The 22,429-nt window shown below is 40.3% G+C and overlaps 2 protein-coding genes across 4 annotated transcripts in view; one reads left to right on the plus strand and one right to left on the minus strand.

Annotated features, from left to right (window-relative positions):
* The window catches only part of CDC40 (cell division cycle 40), a 36,423-nt gene extending 35,225 nt beyond the window's left edge, over positions 1-1,198 (minus strand). The window contains exon 1 of the mRNA XM_058801871.1: positions 1,004-1,198. Within this exon, the coding sequence (XP_058657854.1) occupies positions 1,004-1,198 (195 nt within the window). The remainder of the gene's footprint in view (positions 1-1,003) is intronic.
* Positions 1,199-1,967: 769 nt separating this feature from the next.
* Positions 1,968-22,429, plus strand: part of WASF1 (WASP family member 1) — an 87,183-nt gene continuing 66,721 nt past the window's right edge. For 2 of the 3 annotated variants that reach the window (XM_058802133.1, XM_058802136.1), the window contains exon 1: positions 1,968-2,172. The gene's annotated coding sequence lies outside the window, so the exon portion shown is untranslated. The remainder of the gene's footprint in view (positions 2,173-22,429) is intronic. The other variant, XM_058802134.1, reaches the window with a different exon arrangement.

The raw sequence follows: 22,429 nt of genomic DNA on the forward strand, positions 1-22,429 counted from the left end.
GCTGCCAGTCCCTGAGCAACTACATAAGCCTTTGTGCTGGTGAAGCAAAGGGAAAACCTGTTGCTACAGGCTTAAGGATGGTAGAAAGCACATCCAGTGCTACTTGCCACTTACACTAACACTCAGGAATTAATTAGTTAATTAGTATTTGCTCTCAAATGTGCACAAGACAACCTGCTAGATGCTGCAACTTGAGAAGCCAGGTTTCCAAGCCCCTAAGAGATAAACAAATGTAGTCACTATACACAACACAACTTCTACACAAAAATATGATAAATTGTGACGTGAATTAACTAATGACAACAAAGTGAAAGAGCCCATCCATCTCTTGGTCACTAGGCAAGAAACTTTTCCGAGCATGTGGCAGCAGGACAGTAACAATGACAGTTATCACAGCAAGATGCCTGCTTTTGATTAGAAATTTGTTGCCTGTACAAAAAATCCCAAAGCTAAATCAGCACTCTCCCCACTCCCTTTCTGGTAACACAAAAGTGAGCCAATGTGATACTGAACTTGAAAAAGAAAGGGTTCCCCAGCAATAATGGTATAGGAACACCAACCAGCTTGCAGGTTGTCCTTTAGAAGAGGATTCAGTTGCAGCCACCCTATCACGTATCGACTTCACCCCACAACCCGGGAAAACCACACAGGAAAACACCTTACACAGGGAACAGCAAGCAGTATCTAAGGAACTGGAATCAATGAGATGAGATGAGATGAGATGAGCTCTGAGATGGAGCTTTAACAGACTCGACCCCTGCGGCAGGAATCCACGGGCGCTCCCCGACACACGCCCTTCCCTCCACAGCTCCGACCCCCACAGCTCCAAGCAGGGCAGGGCAGGGCCAGGCGGCGGCACGGCACCCCTACCGGCACCGCGCCCGTTCCGCCCCGCTTCCCCAGTCCGGGGCTGCTCCAGGGCTGCCCCCAGCGCTGTCCCGGGGCCAGCGGGCGGACACACCGCGGGGCAGGCGGGCGGCCCGGGCCCCGGAGGGCTGCCTACCTTCACGGCTACTTCCGGGGCCGCGTCGACGGGCAGGGCCGGGGGCGCGGCGGGAGGCGCCCGAAGGTGCAGCACGGCATCGCGGCTGGCGAGCACGGCGGCGGAGCGCTGGGAGCCGCCCTCGGTCTCGGGCTCCGAGTCGGGCTCCGAGTCGGAGCCGCCGTAGGAGGCGAGCGCGGCTATAGCCGCCGACATCTTGGCGCGGGGGATGACGGGACGGGCAGGTCCTGGCAGCTCCGCAAGGCTCTATGGGTCCCTTCCCCCGCAGAACGAGCGGGGTGGAACTGCGTCTTAAATTGTGGCTCGTTAAAACAGAAAACACACTCTAAAGGATAAATTTTGTTACAGGATATACAGGCGCTTGATGGGAGAAGCACCATTTGGGTGTTGACGGTGCTTAACCTTTCAGGACTCTACAGCAGGACTACAAGCTCCAGCATGCAACGCGGCGCCGCGCTCGGAAGTTTCCCTCCGGCTCTCGCCTCCACTTTGCCTGGCGGCAGGGGAAAATAAATATTCAAGAGCCCGGGGAGAACTCCAGCCGCCCACTTCTTCTCCCACACAAAGCGTCTTCGCCGTCTTTTCGACAGAAGGCAACGGAGCGAGGAGCCCGGCCTCACAGGAGCCCTGCTTGTCACCCCCGGGCTCCCACCGCTCCGGCCCCGTGCCGTGCCCCGGGGAGCTCCGCCCCCGCGCGCTGATTGGCCGCCGGCACACCCGGCTTCGGCACGTCACAGCGGCGGGACCCCGCCCCGCCCGCGCCGGGGAGAGGGAGCCCGGCGGGCCGGACTGTACCACCTGCCCGCCCGCGGGGTGGGGGGCGGTGGCGCATGGACCAGCCCGAGCATCGGGCGGTGGGGGGGGGGGCGGCCGGGTTCGGCCGCCGGGTAAACAGCGCTTCCCCCCCGCTCCCTCCCGCCCGGCTCGGCGCGCCGGGAGAGGCCCCGCCCCCCGCGCGCTCACACACGCGCACACACACAGAGACACGCGCGCGCTGCCCGGTGTCTATTGTGAAGCCGCCGGGGACGCTCCGCGCCCGCCGCCGCCCCCCGAAACACGGAGCCGCCGGCTGCGAATGGCCGGCGCCGCCTGAACTTCCAGCGCCCCGGCGGCCGCGGAGGGAGGGGCTGAGGCTGAGCGGCGTGAAGGTGCGCAGCGAGGGCAGGCGAGTAAGTGCCCCCCGCCCCCCTGCCTTGCTTCCCCCGCGGTCTCTGGGACTGGCGGGAGGGACCGGCCCCCGCTCCCCATCGCCGGCGGGGCTGCGGGACGCGCCTACCCCACAAAGGGACCGGCGGTCGCCAGGTGTTGGTCCCCTCCCCTTTGTGCGCGCCCGCGCGGGGGGCGGCGGCGGGAGGCTGTGATGGAGGGAAGGTGGAAGCACGCCGCGGAGCCGCTTTCCTCCGTGTCCCCGCCGCCCCCGCGGGCAGGGGCATGAGGGGGGCGTGTTGCGAGGCGGCGTAGGGGAGGGTGCCGCACTTGTGCCGGAGCGCGGCGCTTGGCTCTCCTCCTCCCGCTCCCGGCCGCCCCGTGTGCCCGCGGCGGGATCGGCCGGCGGGGAAGGTGCGGGGAGCGGGGCCGGGGTCAGCGCGCGGGCGGGCGGGCGGGGGGCGGCGGGTGACGTCACCGCCGCCAGGTGCGGGGAGCGGCGCCCCCTCCCATCCCCGTCCGTCCGTCCCCTCCCGCCGCGGGCACCGGCGCTGGCCCGGGCAGAGGTGCGGACGGGCGGCGGGACCGCCGGGGGATTCGGTCCGGTTCCCGGGCAGAGCTGCCCGCTGGAACACTGCTACCATTGTTAGGAGGGCTCGGATATCGCGGGGGATGGCCGGGAGCGAGGAGAAGCGCGTAGGTTCCAACTTCTCTCAGCCCGCTCCCGATCGCCTTCCTCCGCGCCCGCGGACGGGAGCGATGGGAAGGACGGAGCGGCGGCCGAGGAAGCGCTGGCGGTGCCGCCAGGTGTGTGCAGTGCTCCCGCTTGCACCTGGAGCCGCACAGTGCCATGACTTCCCTTCGAGCCGCATGTGCTTTAGGAATTAAAGTGAGCACACAGTGACATCTAATTGTGACACAGTGGCATTTAATCCGATTAAATTTTCTACTTTGAATTTTCCACCCTTTTCAGCAGTCACGGTTTAAAACATTTGTTAAACATTTGTTTTCTTAGCTTGAGAAGGTATCACTTCGTTTTATTTGTTTTTTTTAAAAAGGCTAGAATAAACGTAGATGGCATATAGAAAGTGTTGGTAGTGTGGAGTGGAGCAAGGTGCTGCATTAAGATTTCTTCTGTTAGACACAGGTATGCTATGTCTTTGTGTGCTAGAACAGGATTTTAGGTAAAAGTCCTACGTATTTCACCGCTAAGACCTTTTGTTTGCATCTCCAACAGCTGAAATATGCTACATTGAACCAACATTTCATATGGTAATGAGCTGACTTTTTCGTCTTAAATCTAAGGATGATGAATCCATAAGTAAGGAAAACTATATGACACTTCACATGAATCACTGCTTATTAATATCAAAAGGGGTTCTTCCACTGCAGTCAATTGGTTTATTGGCAGCAATTGTTAACTGATTCCATATGACTGCATTCCTTTTTCTCTTGGCATGCAGATCGTAGGTATTGTCTGAAGTTAAAAGGTGTGCTTCCTGAAAAGTGAAAAATTCAAGGTCTGTTTGTGCAACCAGTTTGTGATGTTTTGTCTGGAGAACTGTATTGAAAATCATTAAAGTAGTTCTGCCTTGTTAACCTTGAATTTTAAGTGTTTGATTCACAAAGCTTCGGTAGCTGACATAAGTATGTTCAACTGTGTTGTGTCCAAGCATCCAAGTTCGCTTGCCAGTGAAATGCAATCATCTGGGATTCTAGACGCTTTTGTTGCAGAACCTACAAAAATCATTTACTGGTTTAAAATAGCTGCCTTCCTGGTACCAGCTGTAATAGATAAACAAATACGTGAGAAAGCATTCAGGGCAATACTGTCTGAAGTTTCTCATTGCTTATATAGTAGCAAAGATTAATTTTCAGCAAGTGAGCCAATGTCACTTCTGGGTATAAAAAACTGACTTGACTATGCTTTGAAAGTGTAGATGGCTAATGTACACCATAATCTAAAATCTGGTTTTGTCAAAAAAGCTGAGGAGTTGCTGCTGGTCATTTGTGTTGAGCTAATATACTGGTGTATCTTGACTATCAGCTGCATATTTGTAATTTCAAGAAGGGGTTGATCAGTATAAAACAAACTGAAAGGATGATAACAGCTTTTCTGAAAAGCTCTGCTCATTGATTACTGTGTGCTGCATGTTCCCATTTAACTGAATTCCACAAAATGTGTTCTGTTATGCGTTGGATGCTGCTGGTTCCGAGGCAGACTGAGGCAGTGGGTGGAAGGTGGTTCGGGTTGCTTGGCTTTGCTTTCCATCCAGCTTTTTCACTGCTGCTTTGCCTTGCATTCACTTTGCTTCTCTTGCTTTAATTTTCCAAAGGAAGATAATACTGTCTCCCTTTGTACATCACTCATATATCAAGAGGGCCTTTTAACACTTGTTTGTTGTTACTCCTCATGTAGTGGCAAATACTATTCCAAGTATTACCATGTCTTTTCCCCTGGTGAAAGGAAAGAGGAAGAAGTATTTTAGGAGAGTGGTTCCTTGAGCAGTAGAAGCCTGGTTTTTACCTTTTCTTTTTCTTTTCTTTTTTTTCCTTTTTTTTATTTTTTTTTTTTTTTTTTGTGTGTGTGTGGGTTTGTTCAGGGTTTTTTTTTAATCCTGAGAGTGGTTGTAAGCTATAATGGAATTTTTTTTTAGTACAGTCTCATTCTTTTGTAGATTGTCTAATGTCCAACAAGGTGTTAATGCATTCTGAATCCTTTCCCTTGGTCAGGACAATTACAGCATCTTGATTTCGTGAACTTAGCATTTTATAGGTATCTTTGGGAATTCTACATCTCTGACAAATTTGGTTGGATTCAGCCAGCCAGTTTCCAAGTGAAGGAACACCCATCAACCCCCCCCCCCCCCCAACACTTCCTGTTTGAGACTGATTTGCTTCACAATTTGAGGTACAATATATTAAATTTTAACATTTCACAAATTTTCCTCCACATCAGTCTTTTTCTTCCCTATAGTTGATCACGAAATCTGTTCCCTCTACTTTTAATGTATTCTATCCTACTTTCTTTTCCCTTTGCTTGCTCTTTCTTAGTTCTTTTTTGTTGCTTTCCATTATGGGCATGCTTTATCTCACACCCTTGTGCTTTCAGCTGGTTTTTCTTCCCCACAGAAAATGATGCATATAATCCTGCTTATTCTAGTTTTTTCCTGTATATTTTTTAGTTCTTCTAAATTGCTATCAGCCCCCTTGCATATATTCTCAATTCTCATCCACCAAGATCTGTAAGGCTGCAGTTTGGAGGAAAGGGAGGGGAAAAAAAACCACCATGATACTTATCAGACAGAGAATTGAACCAAAATACAAAGTTCTGTTGTCTGTGGGAAATACAGATTTGAAAGAAAATGAGGGTCTTTTGCCTCTGTTCATATTCTTTTGGCTGCTGAGAAAAGGTATAATGATGTAAGCCTTCTCAGGTTACTCCTGCTGCGTTTGGATTGGGCCCTTTTCTAAGCACCTGCTTGTGTGTCCGGTGCATCTCAGTGTTCTCTAATGTAGCTGCTTGGAGACTGAAGCACATTTTATAACTCGCGCTCTGCTGTTTCTGCTGCCTTGGAGCCTCTGACTGCTGCAAGGGTGATAATACCTCTTTTCTAGTTTTTGTTATTTTGGACTAGGTCCCGGATTCTGAAAGATACCGAGGCGCCAGATTGCAAAAAGAGTTCTCTGTTCCAGTACATCTGTGAATCAGTCTCTTTAAGTTTTTTGGAAGGGATCTTGAGGTTGTCTGACACAGATTACATGCTATATATTTCATGTTTACAAGGTGTGGTTTCAAAGCAAGAATGATATGGGATAAGACTGAAACAACTTAGACTGTTGTACTTGTTTCAGATGACTTTGCAAACTAAATAATATTTGTTGCAGAGCCACCTCTTCCCTAGAGGATGGAAGCTGTGCAGCTTCTTCGAGCTACTCAGCTGCATATGCAGTACTGTGAACTGCATCTTACAGCACAAGCTGAATGAGTACTGTGTCAGAGAGGCAGCAAAACTAATTGTAGACTTCTGGGAATATAAACTTAATTAGCATAATTACAAATTTATATTGGTTTTCTTAATTCTCTGAAAAATGTTTTTTCAAATCAGTTAAAGGACAGAAAACGTCATCAAAAGTGTATACATTTCTGAAAATGTGCTGTGTTTTTGGGGGAAGCTAGATTGACAGCTTGCTTGTCTGTTGGTATAAGAAATTACCTTATACTTTCAAAGAACTACAGGATAACAAACAAATGTAGTTACATTTTAGCAAAGCTCTTAACAAAGAGCAGAAATAATGGATAATTTTCAATGAGCTTGTACCTTTTTGTTGGCTGACTTTTTCAATTAGATACTGTAGTTGCAACATGAATTTAGTCTTCTGACAGCTGATTCCATGCAGAATAAAATATTATAAATGCCCTAACAATATGACATTTAAAACTTGTTAGAAAACAGGAATCTATTCTAAAGCCAGGTGTAGGTTTTTGGCATATAATAAAAGACATTATATTCTGTTATAGCTAAGGCATTTGTACTGTCTTTTCCCTTTTTTTTCTGCTCTGTGGTAAGCTGTATCATTTTCTGCAAGTATTAATGGAGTGTCTGTTCTCTATTTGCTTCTTGTTTTCACACATTGAAAAACAAATTTGGTAGAAAATTGGTCAGTAGATTTTAAGTTACTGAAGGAGAGTTTCCAACAAATACTCTCCAAGTGATCTCAAAGTTTGCATAGGGAACAGGACTGAAAGTCGTTGGGTGCTCTTAATGAAAAACTATACACATGTAATTCTCATCCTTTACAATCACAAATGCCTGCAGATAGAAGTATGTGGTGACAGCAGACTGATGGTAGACTCAGTGGTACTAACTGAAATCACAAGTATTGGTACTGCTTCTGCAATGATAAATGTGCCTCACTAATCTACATGGGGTTTTATTGCAATAGTAGCAGAGTGGATTAAATATGAATAAAGTTCGACTTTGCATACACTTTTAAAAGGTGCAATTGAAGGTTCCTCACACCAGGGTATTAAATGAAAAAGCCATGATATGAGAGGTAAAATATTTTCATGGATCACAAAAATCTCTGAGAGGAATTAACAGAAATATTAACTTATAGGAGACTTAATTTTTTCTCTTAAATATTGAACAGGAGCTGTCCAATATATTAGTCATCTGTAGAATTTGATTCATAAAGTAGAATTATTTACTGAGGATTTAAAACAATTTAATCAAATTCACAAATATTGGAAAGGTCACCTGAGAAGTCTAAGCAAGCTTTGTGGAAGGACAGCAGGATGGACAGGTAAAACTGCCTGTTGGTATAGGCAAACCAGTGTGTTTTGGAAGCAGAAAATAAGTTTCCATTTATATGTCTGAAGAGTTTCTAAATTAACTGTATTAATGTAACAAAATTTTTGAGCATTATTATAAGGTTTGATAAGGTACTGTTATCCAAATTATAGGTGTAATCAGAAGTGGGCAAAAAAACAGAGAAGGAATTGCCATTGTATACAAATTCATTAATTCTTATCTGCTATTCAAAGTGCATTATTAACTGTCAATTAGTTTAAAAGAGATAAATCACACTATTGCAAAGAGTTTGATATGATGGATATGGCAGAGTTTGTCAAGGGAATGAAAAGATTGGAATTATTTACCCAAGGAAATGAAAGAAAGTGAGGAGTGGGCTATAAAATACATGTGAATTTAAGCTCTCCAATAGCAGATGTAAAAGCAAAACCCCTTCAATCAGTAAAAAGCAATTTATTGAAGCCATATGTTTTTTGCAAGGAGGAGGGAATTGAGACTTTTTCCCTGTGTCTGCTAAATGTACCTGTATTTCTCTTGATACATGTATGTATCTGTATACCTGTCTTTCCCTGATAGACTGTTTCTCTTGAACACACAGAACCAGCTTAAACTTCTTGCTTTACTTGCTTCAATAATTTGAACTTTGTTCTTTCTCATCTGAGGTGACTACTCAAATAAATTAATATTCATTCCAGTGAGGTATTCTCAGTTTTCAATAGCTGAAATAAATGTTGTAATTCCTGGGTTTTGGAGTAATTTTCTGGCTGTTTGATGTACTGAACTATTTTACACAAAATGAAGCAGTCCAAGCCAGAAAGGTAACGTGTAAAACTCCTGCATCAATAGATTGAATATAGAAATGGCTTGTAGCATGGGGATGGGAAGTTTGAAAAATCATGAATGAAAATTGATGTATGAAGTGAAGCTGTCTTAGACCAGTCCAGCAAGTTTATGAGTGCCCTTTTTGGGTGTGGAGTCTTCTTCCTTTCAGAGTAGCTCTTTTGTCTGGTATCTGCACTGCATAGCAGACGCATAGGTTATGGAAAACTGAAAAAGTGATTGACACTGAGATACTTTACTGGTCATATTTATGCTAAATACTATGTTGAAGTGGCTTGTCCAGCTGCTCCCAGTTGCCAGTTCTGATGTGATGTCTATAGGGTGGCCAAAATTAGAGTTGTTAGGGATATTTCTCCAACATGACACTCTTTGTGGTTTGAGAATCTTTTACCTTCCAGCCATATTCAGGTTCACATAGATTGTCTGACAGATGAGCTGTACCAGATAAGTGGTTTTCTACAAAAATATCTCATTATCATAAAACAAAACCACACCACGCCTTCAAGTAATTAAAAAAATTGGGAAAATCACAAGTCATTTATAAGTCGATAATATGTGGGAACTTAAGTAATTCAACCAGCACTTGTAAAAGTGGCATGCAGAGTCAGCTTTTCAGTAAAAAAAGGAAATGCTTAACTTGTTAAATCTTGTTCAGCCACTAGCCACTGAATGTCTGTGCAGAAATGCTTAGAAAGGTCTTTTAACTCTCAACAGCCTTTTGTTGATGTTAAAGGAGAAGGCTGTGATTGACAAACTTCCTCAACTGTTTCCATATGCGGTTGTGAAACTTAGCAAGCTTGAGAATACAAGTGAAAATACAGGTTGAGTTTGTCATAGGTCTCTTCATTTGGAAGCCTCTCTTCAGGAACAAGGGCTTTACAAAAATTGTCTAATTTATGGGGAAGGAACTTTGAGTTCTATGCCACCCAGCTACCCAGTATGGCAGATATTGGTCTCTGATGGTGATACAGGACAGTGGTATTTGTTACATCTTGATACTCTGAACAAACTGCTCTGGCTGATCCTGTTTTGGGCAGCCTCGAATGTCCTATGATTAAATGATCTTCACAGCAGAAGGAAAAATTATCTTACAGTTAATTCAGGAGGAGTGATAGGTGGCTTTGACTGCTGTAGTGATGGTAATGAAAGTTCCTGGCATTGCAGTTTGATCTGAATTTTGCCTTGTAAAAACAGATCCAACCCTGTACAACACATATGTGGTGTTGCTGGGCTTACACTGTAGCTGAGGAATGGCATTACATGGCAGGATGCATACAGGTATCAGTCAGAGGCAGAGGGAACTCAAGATTCAAGACTGTTGTGCCAGGGAAGCTTCCAGTGTGGCACCCACTGGAAGCAGTGCTGTCTGTGTACCTAGGCAAGACAAAGGGATGCATTCTGTGGCTCTGCCTAGCATGAGTAGTTTACTAAAAAAAAAAAATTAAAAATATCCCTGAGTTAAAAAGAAGTTAACAGTTTTTGTTTCCCACGGAAATGAACTTCAAGGAAATCTGCCTTCAGCAAGTTCCATGCTACAGGAGGGATTCTGTACAATTCAGTCCAAAAAGATTATCTTGTCTGCCAGCTATGATGTTTCCAGTCAGATATTAGGAATTATCTGTGTCTAGCTGATTTAGCTAGACTTTTGTACATTCTACTTCTAACTATAAAATTTTATTTCTTTGTGCAGAAAATGGAAGAAGTTTTATTAGCAAGGAGAAAGATTTTTGTTTATACTATTGCTCTAAAAGATGTCCAGTTCTTGTGGGAGGAGAATTGGACCTCTCTTCCATACCTGTCACTACTCAACACATTATTTTATTCTGGGGTGACAAGTGAAGTACATGTCTAAGTTCTGGACAGGTTTGTGTTCCTCCTGTATGGTCATCTGTTCTACCTGCAGGAAAGTCCAGAGTGGTGCTTAATGGCTCAAATGTTTCCAACTACCAGCAGTATTCATTAAAAAATTGATAACAGTGATAGTACATTGAAAGGGAAAAGAAACCGATTGAGGTAGATGGGATTGATCCTTAAGATCTATCATATTTCATAGATTCTTAAAGTACTACCATAATTATAGGCTGTCTTCTAGTAAGCTATAGTTTCCTCATAAGTTTACTATCTGTTTGTTTATTAGAAATCTGATCAGTGTTGAAAAAAGTTCAAAACCTGTGGACCATCCCTTTGAGTGTCTGGGGATTTGGTTAATAGAGCATAGCATGTAATAACTGGAATGGCCTTCTCATGGTGGATTGCCCAATGATGGGACATCTTAATAAATGTATGTAAATTTGCGACCTAAATTTTTTATTAATTCTGAACTGCCATCAGCTTCTGACACCATGTGCTCTGTGTAGATATTAAAGAGTTTCCATAGGAAGTAGCTGCTTAATGATCAATATTGTCCTAAAGTAATACTTGGTAAGAAGTTTCATGTAGAATAACTTACTGGTAGAGAAAAATCTTAATATTTTCAATCTCTTGCCCTGTTGCATAAAACAGCCCCTTAACTTTATCTTTCATTGTTTCTGGGAATACATTGAAAAGCAAAGGCATTTGTATATAGAAACAATCTAAATGGGTCATCTTTTGTGTCTGAGCATTTTCAGAAATGTAAGTGCTTTCCAGTAGCTCAGTGCTTCTATATGGAGCACTGGCTACCAAGGCTGATTTTTGAGGTATGAATGTGGTAAGAAGTGTTTCAGATTTTTGGAATCCTAAAACATATGCTGATTATAGATAGTCTAGTCCATCCTTGATTATAATGAGCCTCTTCACTAATAGTAATTTTTTTAATTGAAACTGTCTGTGTCATTACAAGAAAGAGTCTTTTTAGAAAAAAGGATTAATTTTATTAAGCAAAGAGATAAAGGTGTGGTTTTAAAATAGAGACAGTTGGGAAAAAAGGCTTCAAGAGCTATGTAATGCAGTCATAAACATATTGGATGTTGAGGTACTGTTCTGTTTTTTGGTCAGTTTTTGTTTTATGAGAGAGCTTGATGGTAACTTTTTAGAAGGCTGAGGGACTTTTAAGGACAAATTCTTCTCTACCTGTTTTATATCTCCTTTTCCCAGGAATTGATGAGATCATGTAGCAGTACTTTCAAACATGCACTATAAGACTCTTTAATGTAAATTTTCCACGTTCCTCAGGAGTCTGACTTCCAACATGAAGCTTTTAATGTTTGGTGGTTTTTTTTTCCTTGCAGCTTGCATGTATGCCATTTTTGCAAGTTAGCAGTTTAGCTTATTTTTCAATATATTACATCCATTTAGATCCCAAGACACATCTGTTAGCTTTATTTTTAGAGTGCTCAGCTACCTCTTAGCTGGAGTTGCAGACAAAATGATAGATGGTTGTGATTTCATGTTGAAACAAGAGCAACCGTTTGGACTCAGTTGTTGATAGGATTGTAGAGTGGTCTGATTCACCTGTACTTGGGAACAGTACTTTGATTCAAAAGAAACACTTCAGAAAAATATATGTTGTGTGTGACTGTTGAAATGTTGAAATATCTGGAGCCTTGTAGAAGGAAAATATGTATTAAGTGCACAGAGTTACAGCTTTTCAGAAAATGAAGACATTTTCAAATGCTTAGAACACACAATGAAACACTTGGTTTTAATTGTAATAATAATATTGTTGAGATTGACATGGCGTTTTTTTCTGAACTTTCTTAATGAAAATTTATATCTGGTACATGGTAGTCCCACTGCAGTGCATGTATGCATATTGGCTGGAATTATGCAAGCCTTGGAGATAAGATTTAATAAGTGACGTGCAGATATATTTTAAAAATGTAAGATCTGGAGGATGTATTGTGTGTCCTAGCTGCTGAGTCATGCACAAATATTTGATCTTTTTCTGCTCTTTTGAATCTTGAATTGTTTTGTGCTTACTAGAACAATGGCAAAGGTAAGGTGAACAATACTCAAAGTTTGTTTGTCTATAATGTATTTTTAATATATGTGTTGTCCTCCACAGGAGATAGGATGTATGTTTTTGAACTCCCAGAAGACCAAGGAGGATGCTTCTGCTTTGTAGGGAACAGATCTAATATCAAGGATGGGTACCCTGTCTCCTGGCCATATTTTGTAAGAGAAAAATAAGGACAGCTGCTTCATTTTTTGAAGGAAAGAATGTAAGCAGCTAAGTTCATCTCCAGTGGATGAAGAAGGTTGCCTATAGATTTAAATCTGACAGATGAAAACTAGAGAAGGGATGGAATTTAAAGTTTACCTGTCTGTACTGTCATTCATAGATTTTAGTTTCATGTCGTACTGTGTGTTGGTAGTCTGGAAGAGGTTAAAAGAGGTTTCTTCTCTGAAAAGAGGTTTCTTGTCTGACAGTCCATACTGTCATGGGCCATATGATGGGGCTGAGACAGTTCTGGCTCATTTCCAGACATGAGCAGATAGCTGTCTTCAGCTGCCCATGTAGGTGTACTGTAAATGTTGTATTAGATCTAGGCTTTAACAGTATGGTCAGATTTGACCGAACTGTATGTAATGAAAAGTTGCTTGACACAACATGTAATTAAAAGCAAGATGGGGTGGTTTTTTTTTGTTTGTTTTGATGCTTTTGTTGTTGGGGTTTTCTGTAAAAATAAAGTTGTCTGTGCAGGAGTGAAAAAATGTATCTTTTACATGAAAGCTGATACACTTAGGTATGTGGGAATGGAGTCAGTGTCTTATAGTGTCTTTATTAGAAAAAACTAAGTATGCCTCAAACTAAACACTACTGGTGATTTAATATTTTTAATACCTTTCCTCCTCCTGATATTTCAATATGGAGTGAAGTGGTTAGGTGCACTTTGCGTAATTTAAATTATTAATAACATATTAGTAATCTTGAATGCTGTTTGGGAACAGACAAAAATTAAGCTGACCAGTAACTATCATATCATGGCTTGGTAGGGAAATGAGAATTGACAGACTGTAGAACCATGTTTCATTGTGATTACAAATTTCTCTCCTTCACCAAAATTCTGGTCTCAGCAGGATCATGTTCTTCCCTGTATGTATTAAGTTTAAAGTCGCAGTATTTTCCTCTCACTCTTCTAAATACAACACATAAGTGCTGATTTCCCATCAGCTGTCTTTATTGCAATGGAGCATGAAGTTATGAAGGTGATTTATTCCTACAGGCAGCAGAGAGACTTTGAGCAAAAAAATTCAGCACCTCTCAATGTTTTCCCCCATTTTCAGTGCCAGATATGCTTAAGCATCTATTCCTGAATCTGGTGCTGTGCTGCAAACCTTCACAGCTGTGATGCAGCTAATAAGAGCATATATTGAACTTTTTCTAAAACAAGTAGTTTTCAAACTTTTTTCCTTGGAGCTGCTGAGCATTGTTTACTGCAGTTTGAGAAACACTACCTTGGTTTGAGTATCCCTGCTCAGTTGTACCTCTGTGTATACCCACAAAACAGAGCTGAGAATGAGGAATGCAGAGACAACAGGTTCACTGTGTTTCAGTGGAGAGAGGAAGGTACCCAAAACTGCTGCTTTGCTAAAGGGCAGTGATGACCTTCCCTTAGAGAATGCCATCTAATGCCTTTCTTCTCACCTCAGTGTTTGTCATCCATGGTCTGTCACATCTACCTCAAATGGCCCCCTTATCTGTAAGGGGACACGTTTCAGTGCAACATTAAAAGCCCCTCAGATTGACAGCTGCTCTCATGGAGAAAGAGATCTCTGCAGATACTGTGTGGCTGCTGCTTTTTAGTAGCTGAAGAGCCTTGAGTCACTTTAATGGTCTGTTGTGGCATGTATATAATGGATATTTCATGGAATTCATAAGTTGCTCTTTGTCAGAACATTTTGATCTTAAGGTATTAGAAACTAATTGAAGTGAACATTTCCCTTCAGCCCTTGCTGACCTCTGCAATCCACGTTACTGCTTGAAATAGTAGTTGCATTCACTCAGCCATTAAACAACTTCTAGAGCTGTACTCTGATCTCAAGAGTGTAGTTCTCTTAATGTTCTTTTTTAAGTTGGCCATAAAAGAAAGACAACAGCTACTGTCAGAACTATTAAGCAGTAGTGTGCAAAGTGAACAGGCTAGTTTAACTCACTCCTAAATATAATTCTTCTAAAAATAACTGTACTCCAAACAATAAAAATTGACGTAAGTTGACAGCATGTTTTAGCAGATGTTGACAAAATGTTGACTTCTAATTTTTGAGCTTTTAGATAAAAAATGTAACAAAAAGAACTGAAAAATAATTGAAAAATTAATTAAAAAAATTAAGCTCTTCTCATTGTCCTTGTCTGGGTTTTTTTTTTGGTCAGGTGAACACTAAAAGAAGCATTTCATTAGTCTTCTGATTATTTTTTTTTTTCCCTCATCTCACCATTGTATTCTTTTTTCTACAAAATGGTGATGCTTGCTGAGGCTCTGGATTGAGCAAGAGAAAAGATGCTCAGTCGTGGAGTAAGTTACTGTTCACAGTTCTTACCTTTTTGTTCCTTGCTAAGCAAGGCAGTAAATAAAATGCTTTGTTCTTTTTTTGTGGTAGAGGTAAGTGTTGCCTGCATGATAAAGTTGAATGATGACACACAGGACTTGCTTTAATGTGTAGATATCATACACAAGGCTAGGCAAATAAATGTATTACAAACTGTTACAGCTGGTGTCAAGCTATACTTGCTTAAATTGGTGGGTCACTTCAATGGATGTGGAAGGCTTAATCATTTTAATAGCCTAAGTAATGAATTGTAAATTATAGTTACTGCTTGAATTTTTTTTCTAATTGCTCTAAATAATAATAAAGAATTTCTGTCCATTGTTCTAGTTGTGAGGCTTATCACTCTTACAAATATTTTAAAGGTTGGACTGCCAAAATTATGAAATGAAATGAAATACTGTGCTTATTTTCATAAGTCCATCATTATGTATCTAAGGAAAAAACTGTTTAATAGGAGTAGAATTTTAAACTGAAAGCTAGAAATTTGTATCAAGATTAAGAAGACAGGAAAAGAATAATGTGCGACCAATAAATTCTAGAATGTAAAGACTACAAACATTTTGGTTTATTTCTAATAACTAGTGTAACTAGTATAATTTAAAAACTACTGATAAGGCACATGGTGTGATTCTTGAGGCTGCCCTCCAACTCAAAATATTCTCTTATCTATGACTCAGGGATATGAAGAGGGTAAAATTTGCTGTCAGAATTTTAAATCTTATGTCATACGGTTTTTTGGTTTTGATTTTTTTTTCGTTATTAAAAATGCTGATACGTATGGGGATTTTTTGAGGAGTGTTATTATATCATGATGGGTAAAGCTTGCTCAGCAAAGAAATTTTTAGTGAACTCAATTAATTTGTTTATACCTAGGGCACGAAAGAATATAATTCTAACCAAAGCTTTGCAGTTACTGTTTAAAAGGTTTGCTTATGCTTTCATTGTAGACAGAACTGTATTTAGAGAGAACAAAATAAAACCATAATCCTGAGTGATTTTTTCTTCTTAATTGGAAGAGTTTTGTTAAAATAAAGATGCACAAGGTCAGACCAGTCATCTTCAGTGATAGATGAATTGTGTGTGAAATCCTAAAGGATTACTTTGTGACTATTCACAACTATAATAAATATAAATGTCATGTAACATCTCGTAGCATTTATAATTGTTTTAATGGAAGCCTAACAGAACTTTTAGAGCTTTTCTGCTCTCTTTAATGTCTGGTCAGAAGTGTTATTAAGGAAGAAGACTGTTTGGTTTCATCTTATTATTGTCTCAAGACTGGAAGAAACCAATAACTACAAATGAGGTTTAAGAGGTGAAAAATAGGATTTGGAAAAGTATAGGAAATTACTAACAAGAACAGTGAGCAGCCTCAGGATCATGTTGGCAGTTATGTTGTGGAAAAGATTTGCTCAGATTCCCAACTGAGTCTTAAAAACTCTGCCACCAAATTAAAGGAAGCCTCGAGTGATGTCTGCAATAATAGTCTCATTTCTGGGTATTACTAAATCACCATTATAACACAATTTGTGTGGACATCTCAGGAAACCATTTTTTAAAGTATTACAGCTTTTTATAACGAGCCAAATTTAGCAAAATAAAATACAGACTTTAAATCTGCTAAGATGTTGTGCAAAATAACCTCTTTACTTCATTTGTTCTTCTATGTCAGTTGCCAGGTTCAAGTGAAATCCTGACTCTTGATAACCTTCTGCTTTTTACAGTAGAACAAATAATTTTCCTGAAAAAGGAAGCTTTGTATTTGTCTGCCTCTCAATGAATTTGGTTTTTTCCCACTGGTAGTTACTAGAAAATGTCAGAGTGGAAAGTCAGAATCTAAACCATGTCATATTCCCTTTCTTTTCAGTTACAGACTATGGATAGAGAAGTTTTGTCACAAGAAGAAAAAGTTTGGTTTAAGGGCCTCTGTGTTAATGCAAATGCTTAGATGGGCTTTGGGTGAGGATGAGTTAGGCAGATTTCAAACTTTTTTTCCCAAACCTAGTCTTTGGCAAGAAACCTGATGAGTACTATAAAGAAAAAAACGAATCACTAAGTAAGAGGTGAGTGAAAACTTGTGGCTAAAAATTCCCCCTCTCTTTCACCAAGGCTGAAACAAGAACACAGACTAGTCAGTCGTAATTTGAATCCACTCATTTCACATTTTGTTTTGTTTGAGAGTGTGTTCTATCTACTTAATTTCTGTCCCTCCTTGGATGAAAGCTAAACCTGACAAATATTCTGCAACAAACCCCTGTTGTGGTCAGTCTGCTGTGTGTGAAAAAGAGATTTTTTCAGTTCCCTTCAGCATGGAATGAGAATTATGATGTCCACAGCTGTCTGTGATCACATCCTGGTGTGATGAAGCTGCAAGACATATGGATGAGTGGGATCAATATATGACATTATCTGTGAAGGCACTGAAGTTTAATCATCGAGTTAAGATTGGTGAAGCACTGCAGCAAGAAACTGTAGGGAGGAGTCAGATGAAATAAAAAAAAACAAGCATTAGCGAATTTTTTCAAGTGCCTACTGAATTTGAAGGGCAATGGAGGCCTCTGTGTGATTTTTCCCCTAGGAAAATTAAGTTTTAAAACTGCCAATTTTTCTCTTAAATTATTTAAAGCCCCCACCCTTTTGAAATTGGTAGTAAAATTCTCAGGGTTTCTTTAATCATGTGCTAAATGTTGATAGCTTTATATATATATATAGATTGTTTGTACTGTGAAGGAAGTTGAAAGAGTGGAGAGAGATTGAAGGATAGAAGATATGCTATAAGGAGGAAATGAATCTGGGAGCTGGAAAAGAGGGAAAGAAAGATAAATGTGTTGATAAAAAATTTAGGAAAAAAGGAGAGGTGAAGGAGTTTTGGAAGAGAGCTCAAGCATGCAGATATGTACATTTGAGAAGATATAGAGAATAGCAGTTAGGGAAAGGAAAATAGCCTTCTTTATGAGAAACAAAATCCTGTATACAACTAAATTTAATCAGTGGAAAATATGACTGAAAACAAAGTGGAAGGACAAAAGCAAGTAGAGAAATGTAATAAGAATACTAAGGATGCAGAGCATCAAAATGCAGATCCTTCCTAAATCAGGATCTTATTTAGGAAAATAAAACCACCTGAATTTACAATCTTCCAAAAATGTAAGGGAAGAGGGTTATGGGATACAAAACTAGATTAAACTGCAATTTGAGCTTGAAACCCTATGCAGAATTGAAAGGCCTGTAGGTATTAGTAGAGCTTATTTATAAGCAATATTTGTTTTATTTGAAGAACTTCTAGGCAGTCAGTCTAATATCTTGTTACCCATTGTCATTCATCCTATAGTCTTAGAATATCTGTTAGGTTTTCATCTTGCTTCCTGACAGATGCTTTTTTCCTTAAAGATAGCAACACAAGGTTTTGCAGAGCCAGTTATTTAAGTGTGGGTATGAGGCTTCAGTGCCTTATGTTAACAATCTACACAAAGCCTCAGCAGTGTCTGGTTTTAAGAACATTATGCAGTCTGAAACTTCATGACTAACTTAGGCTTATATGTTGTATAAAATGCTTGCACTGTGGACACTTGAGGCAGAAAACCTGTCTCTGTTTCACTCCTATGTCTGTATTTTGAAAAAATTATGGATTTTATGTGTATATATTTTAATTGCAGTATATAATATATATAGACAATATTTTTATTTTAATATCTATAAGGTTCATTGATTTTCAGAAATGTGTTTGTTAGGATGGAGATTGTAAAGAAATTCTTGAGGTACTGATTTCATTAAGCAGTCCCTGCTGATTGTTCTTGCATTCAAGGCACCCTGCAGTTGTGTGGTCTTAGAGTAATCAGGATTGGGTACTCATCCAAGGTCTCTTTGTTTTTGTAGAGGTTTTTTTTTTGTTCTGGATTATATTTTGCTTGGATTAATACTCTCTTCAGAAAATTTTACCTGCATGCTTGAAGTAGAAACGGGTAGAAACTTCAGGATTTCTATCTGTATTGCTTAAAAAGTGGTTATTAAATTATTACCAAAGTATTCATTGCGGATTTATGCAAAACTTTTCCAAGAATTCTTGTCAAATCTATTTCTGCACTGGTGAAATCAAGGAGGCTTTGTAATTTATTTCAATAGAATCAGGTTCCTTATAAGAAGAAGTAGGGAAAGCTGAGTGGCTGCAGGGAATTCCTGAAGTTTCTCTTTAAAGACAGAAGCTGTCTTTTTCATTCTCATCACAGTATGCTTAATTTTAAGCTAGCAAAGTAAGAAAATAAGGCATCTGTGTAGATTTGGAACTGAACTTCACAGTTGGGCTTTTGTGAGAAATAATGGCGATGAGTATTCTACACAAACCATTCTTTTTAAAATCTCAGCTGTAACTGGTCCTTATTCTTAAACTAGGACTGTTTTTCAGAGGAAGATAATTCTTGTAAATAAGCTATTTCAAACTGGAGACACCCTATTCTGTGAATACTTTCAATTAACTTCTTAATTGTAAATGTGGCATTATTGATGGGGAAAGTATTAATGAACTTGGGGATGAGGGAGTTTGAAATAAAATAGGCAATAACAGTGACAGTTCAAATGAAATAAGATTTTATGCTGTCAATTCTGTAAAATGATAGAAAGAGATTATTCTGAAATCTAATAAGCAGTTTGCATGCATAAGTTAGTTATCAGTAATCTGATGTCATGTCAGACAGACATCTGTAATTGTTTATTTTTCCAGAAGAAAAAAATACATAGTTTAAAATAAAACATTGGGGAGGGGAGGGAGGGCAGGGAGTTTATTTTGCATTACATTCTTCTCAGAATGTAATCTTTTAGTACATCATCAGGACTCATTTAATTGGGACCATTTCTTCATATGTTATAAGCCTCAGCTGATGTGACCCATTTTATTTTAGTAGTAATTCCAATCTTCCTTCCTGTTTTATTTTGTATTGAAACAACTGTAAGGGGAGATAGTCCTACAATTCTAAGATAATCACCATAACACTAGGAAATCTTGGTAATGTTTCCATATATGTTTCCTGATTATTTTAATCCCTTAGCAGTTCTCAGCCCTTTACTATCCAGGAGGGCCCTGTCCAATTTCCTAATAGTCCTTTTGAAGCTGGAACCCCAAAACCAATATTCTAGGTTTTTCCTACCAGTACTGAGTTAGAGGCAGAATGGTAACTTTTCTTTTGTTTTTAATTTTTTCTGGCTTGTTATTTTTCTTCCTAATACAGCCCAAAGTGCCATTTGCCTTATTTGTGATGAAAAGGCTTTGTTGGCTTGTCTTCAGCTGAGGATCTGGGTCTGTTGCAGCCCTCAGGTCCTTCTCAGCAGGGCTGCTGCCACTTGTCCTGCCAGCTGTCAGCCCTATCTCCTTGTACTTACACTGTTTCAGCTGACTCATTCCTCAAGTATCTTCATATAATTCCTTCCACTATCATACAGTGAGTTTGGGTAGGAGATTTTGGGTTTTGTTTGTTTAGGGTTTTGTGGGTTTTTTTTCCATGCCAATCAGGATCAGAACTATATGTCCACCACTTCTTACAATCTATGATAATTTAAAGATGATTCAGGAATCAAGGACTTGGAAACATGAAAGAAAAATGGTCCTGAACATCTGGAAGACGAAGTCCCCAAAGGGCTTCCTTAGATTTGTGTCCTAGAGAAGAAAGCTAAATTTCCAAACTTGTAAATTACCAAGAAAAGGAACACGTCTCTTTTAATTTTCATATTTGCAGTGAGAAGTTATTTCTGCTGAACTATTGTATAGTCCCAAAAATTCTGGAACTTCTTAGTTGTAGTCCCAGCAGTGGTTATACAATCACTTCAACTCAGTGTTATTCTCTGTTGGCCTTTGAGGATGTCATCCCAGTAAAGACTGTCCATCCATTTACTATGTGTTTAATCTTTTTTATAGACAAATAAATACTTCCTTTTTGGGGATGTGAATACCAGCAGCTTTCAGATGAGGAAAAATGAACAGATATATCAAAAACAACATTACAGTCACATTGTGAATATTTGCAATAAAACCTGCTTTATACCCATGTATTATATGTTTGTCATCATAATTTGTTTTGATTAATATAGTTAAAATTTGGATTATTTTACATAAATAATGAGATCAAACTCTTATGAGATAAACCTCTTATCATCTTAAGTATTTCTTTTGAAGATACAATTTGAACAGAGAGTGGAGGAATGAGGTCTGATAGATCTGTGTGTGAAGAAATTAATTTTGTTAATCTTTTGTTCATGGAAATTTTAAAAGACATTTTCTGACAACCTAATCTAGTAGTTTATTTTCCCTTAATATTGCAGCTGAAATTAAAGTCATCCATCATAATGATGTAGATAAATAAAGAAAATATTCCTCACAAAGGTGTTACTACAGGCTAATGTTCGTCTAGTAATGACATAGATAATAAAAAATAATTTGAATAATGTGTGCACAGAAAGTTACTGTGACTGAGATAAAGAATGCAGGAGCATTTTGGTCTCAAAAACAGACACTAAGATGTTACAAATAAAACTTTCCTGTGATTCTGGTGGTTTTGTTACTGTTTTACCAACTAATACTGCAAGATTAGGACCAAAAGTGTTTATATTTGGTAGACGTATGACAAACAGTGGTAGTAGCAAAGCAAGCCTCCTGCCCACGCACCAAATGCTGTTGCCTGCTTTCAATTCACATTTAACATAGTCACTTTAAGGATGTGAAAGGAAGCTGGGTGTTCCTTTCCTTCTCTAAACTCAAAAGTTATTTTCCATCTTTAACAGTACTTTATTTTGTGTTTAAAATGGAAGGTGCATAGATATGACTGGTCTCTTCTCTTGCCTTCTGAGAAACTTTCTGATCCTGATGAAGTTCAGCAATGCCAAGTGCAAGGTCTTGCACTGTGTTGAGGCAATGCCAATCCATAGAGGCTAAACAGTAATTCAATTTGGGCTGCATCCAAAGCAGCGTGGCCATAAGGTCAAGGGAGGTGATTCTGCCCTTCTGCTCTGCTCTCCTGAGACCTGTGTGGAGCACTGCATCCAGCTCTGCACTTACCCTAACACAGGAACACAGGAAGGACATGAACCTCTTGGAGCAAGTCCAGAGGAGGCCATGCATCAGAGGAGACTGAAGCACCTCTCCTATGGAGACAGGCTCAGAGATCTAGAGTTGTTCAATCTGGAAGAGAAAAGGTGTCAGAGAGACGATACAGCACCTTTCAGTGTCTAAAGGGGGCTGCAAGAGTGCTGGAGAGGGACTTTTATAAGGGCATGTGGTGAGAGAACAAGGGAGAACAGCTTCAAAGTGAAAGAGGGTGGGTTTAGATTGGTTATTTCTCGGGATCTTTTGGAGGTCGCTGTGACCCCGAGCGATGTTAAAAGTCTCTTTACCCCGCCCGGCGCTTGAAGAATGAGTCGGAGCTCTTCAGTTCTCGGTCTCATGGTTGTTTATTGTTCCTTATCTACAGAATATTTTCTCCTGCCCTGCCGAGGTCCATCCAGCAGGACAGTCCAGGCACTCTGCCTGCCCCCGGGGTGCTGTAATGTCTTTATACTAAAAACTACGTATACAATGTTTACAATTACTTTCCAATACCTATCACCTATGTTAGACAGTGAGCTTCTACTCTAAACCAATCCAAAAGTGCCAACATCACAAGAGAAGACG

Source organism: Ammospiza caudacuta, chromosome 3, assembly GCF_027887145.1.
Source record: "Ammospiza caudacuta isolate bAmmCau1 chromosome 3, bAmmCau1.pri, whole genome shotgun sequence".
NCBI classification, from domain to species: Eukaryota; Metazoa; Chordata; class Aves; order Passeriformes; family Passerellidae; genus Ammospiza; species Ammospiza caudacuta.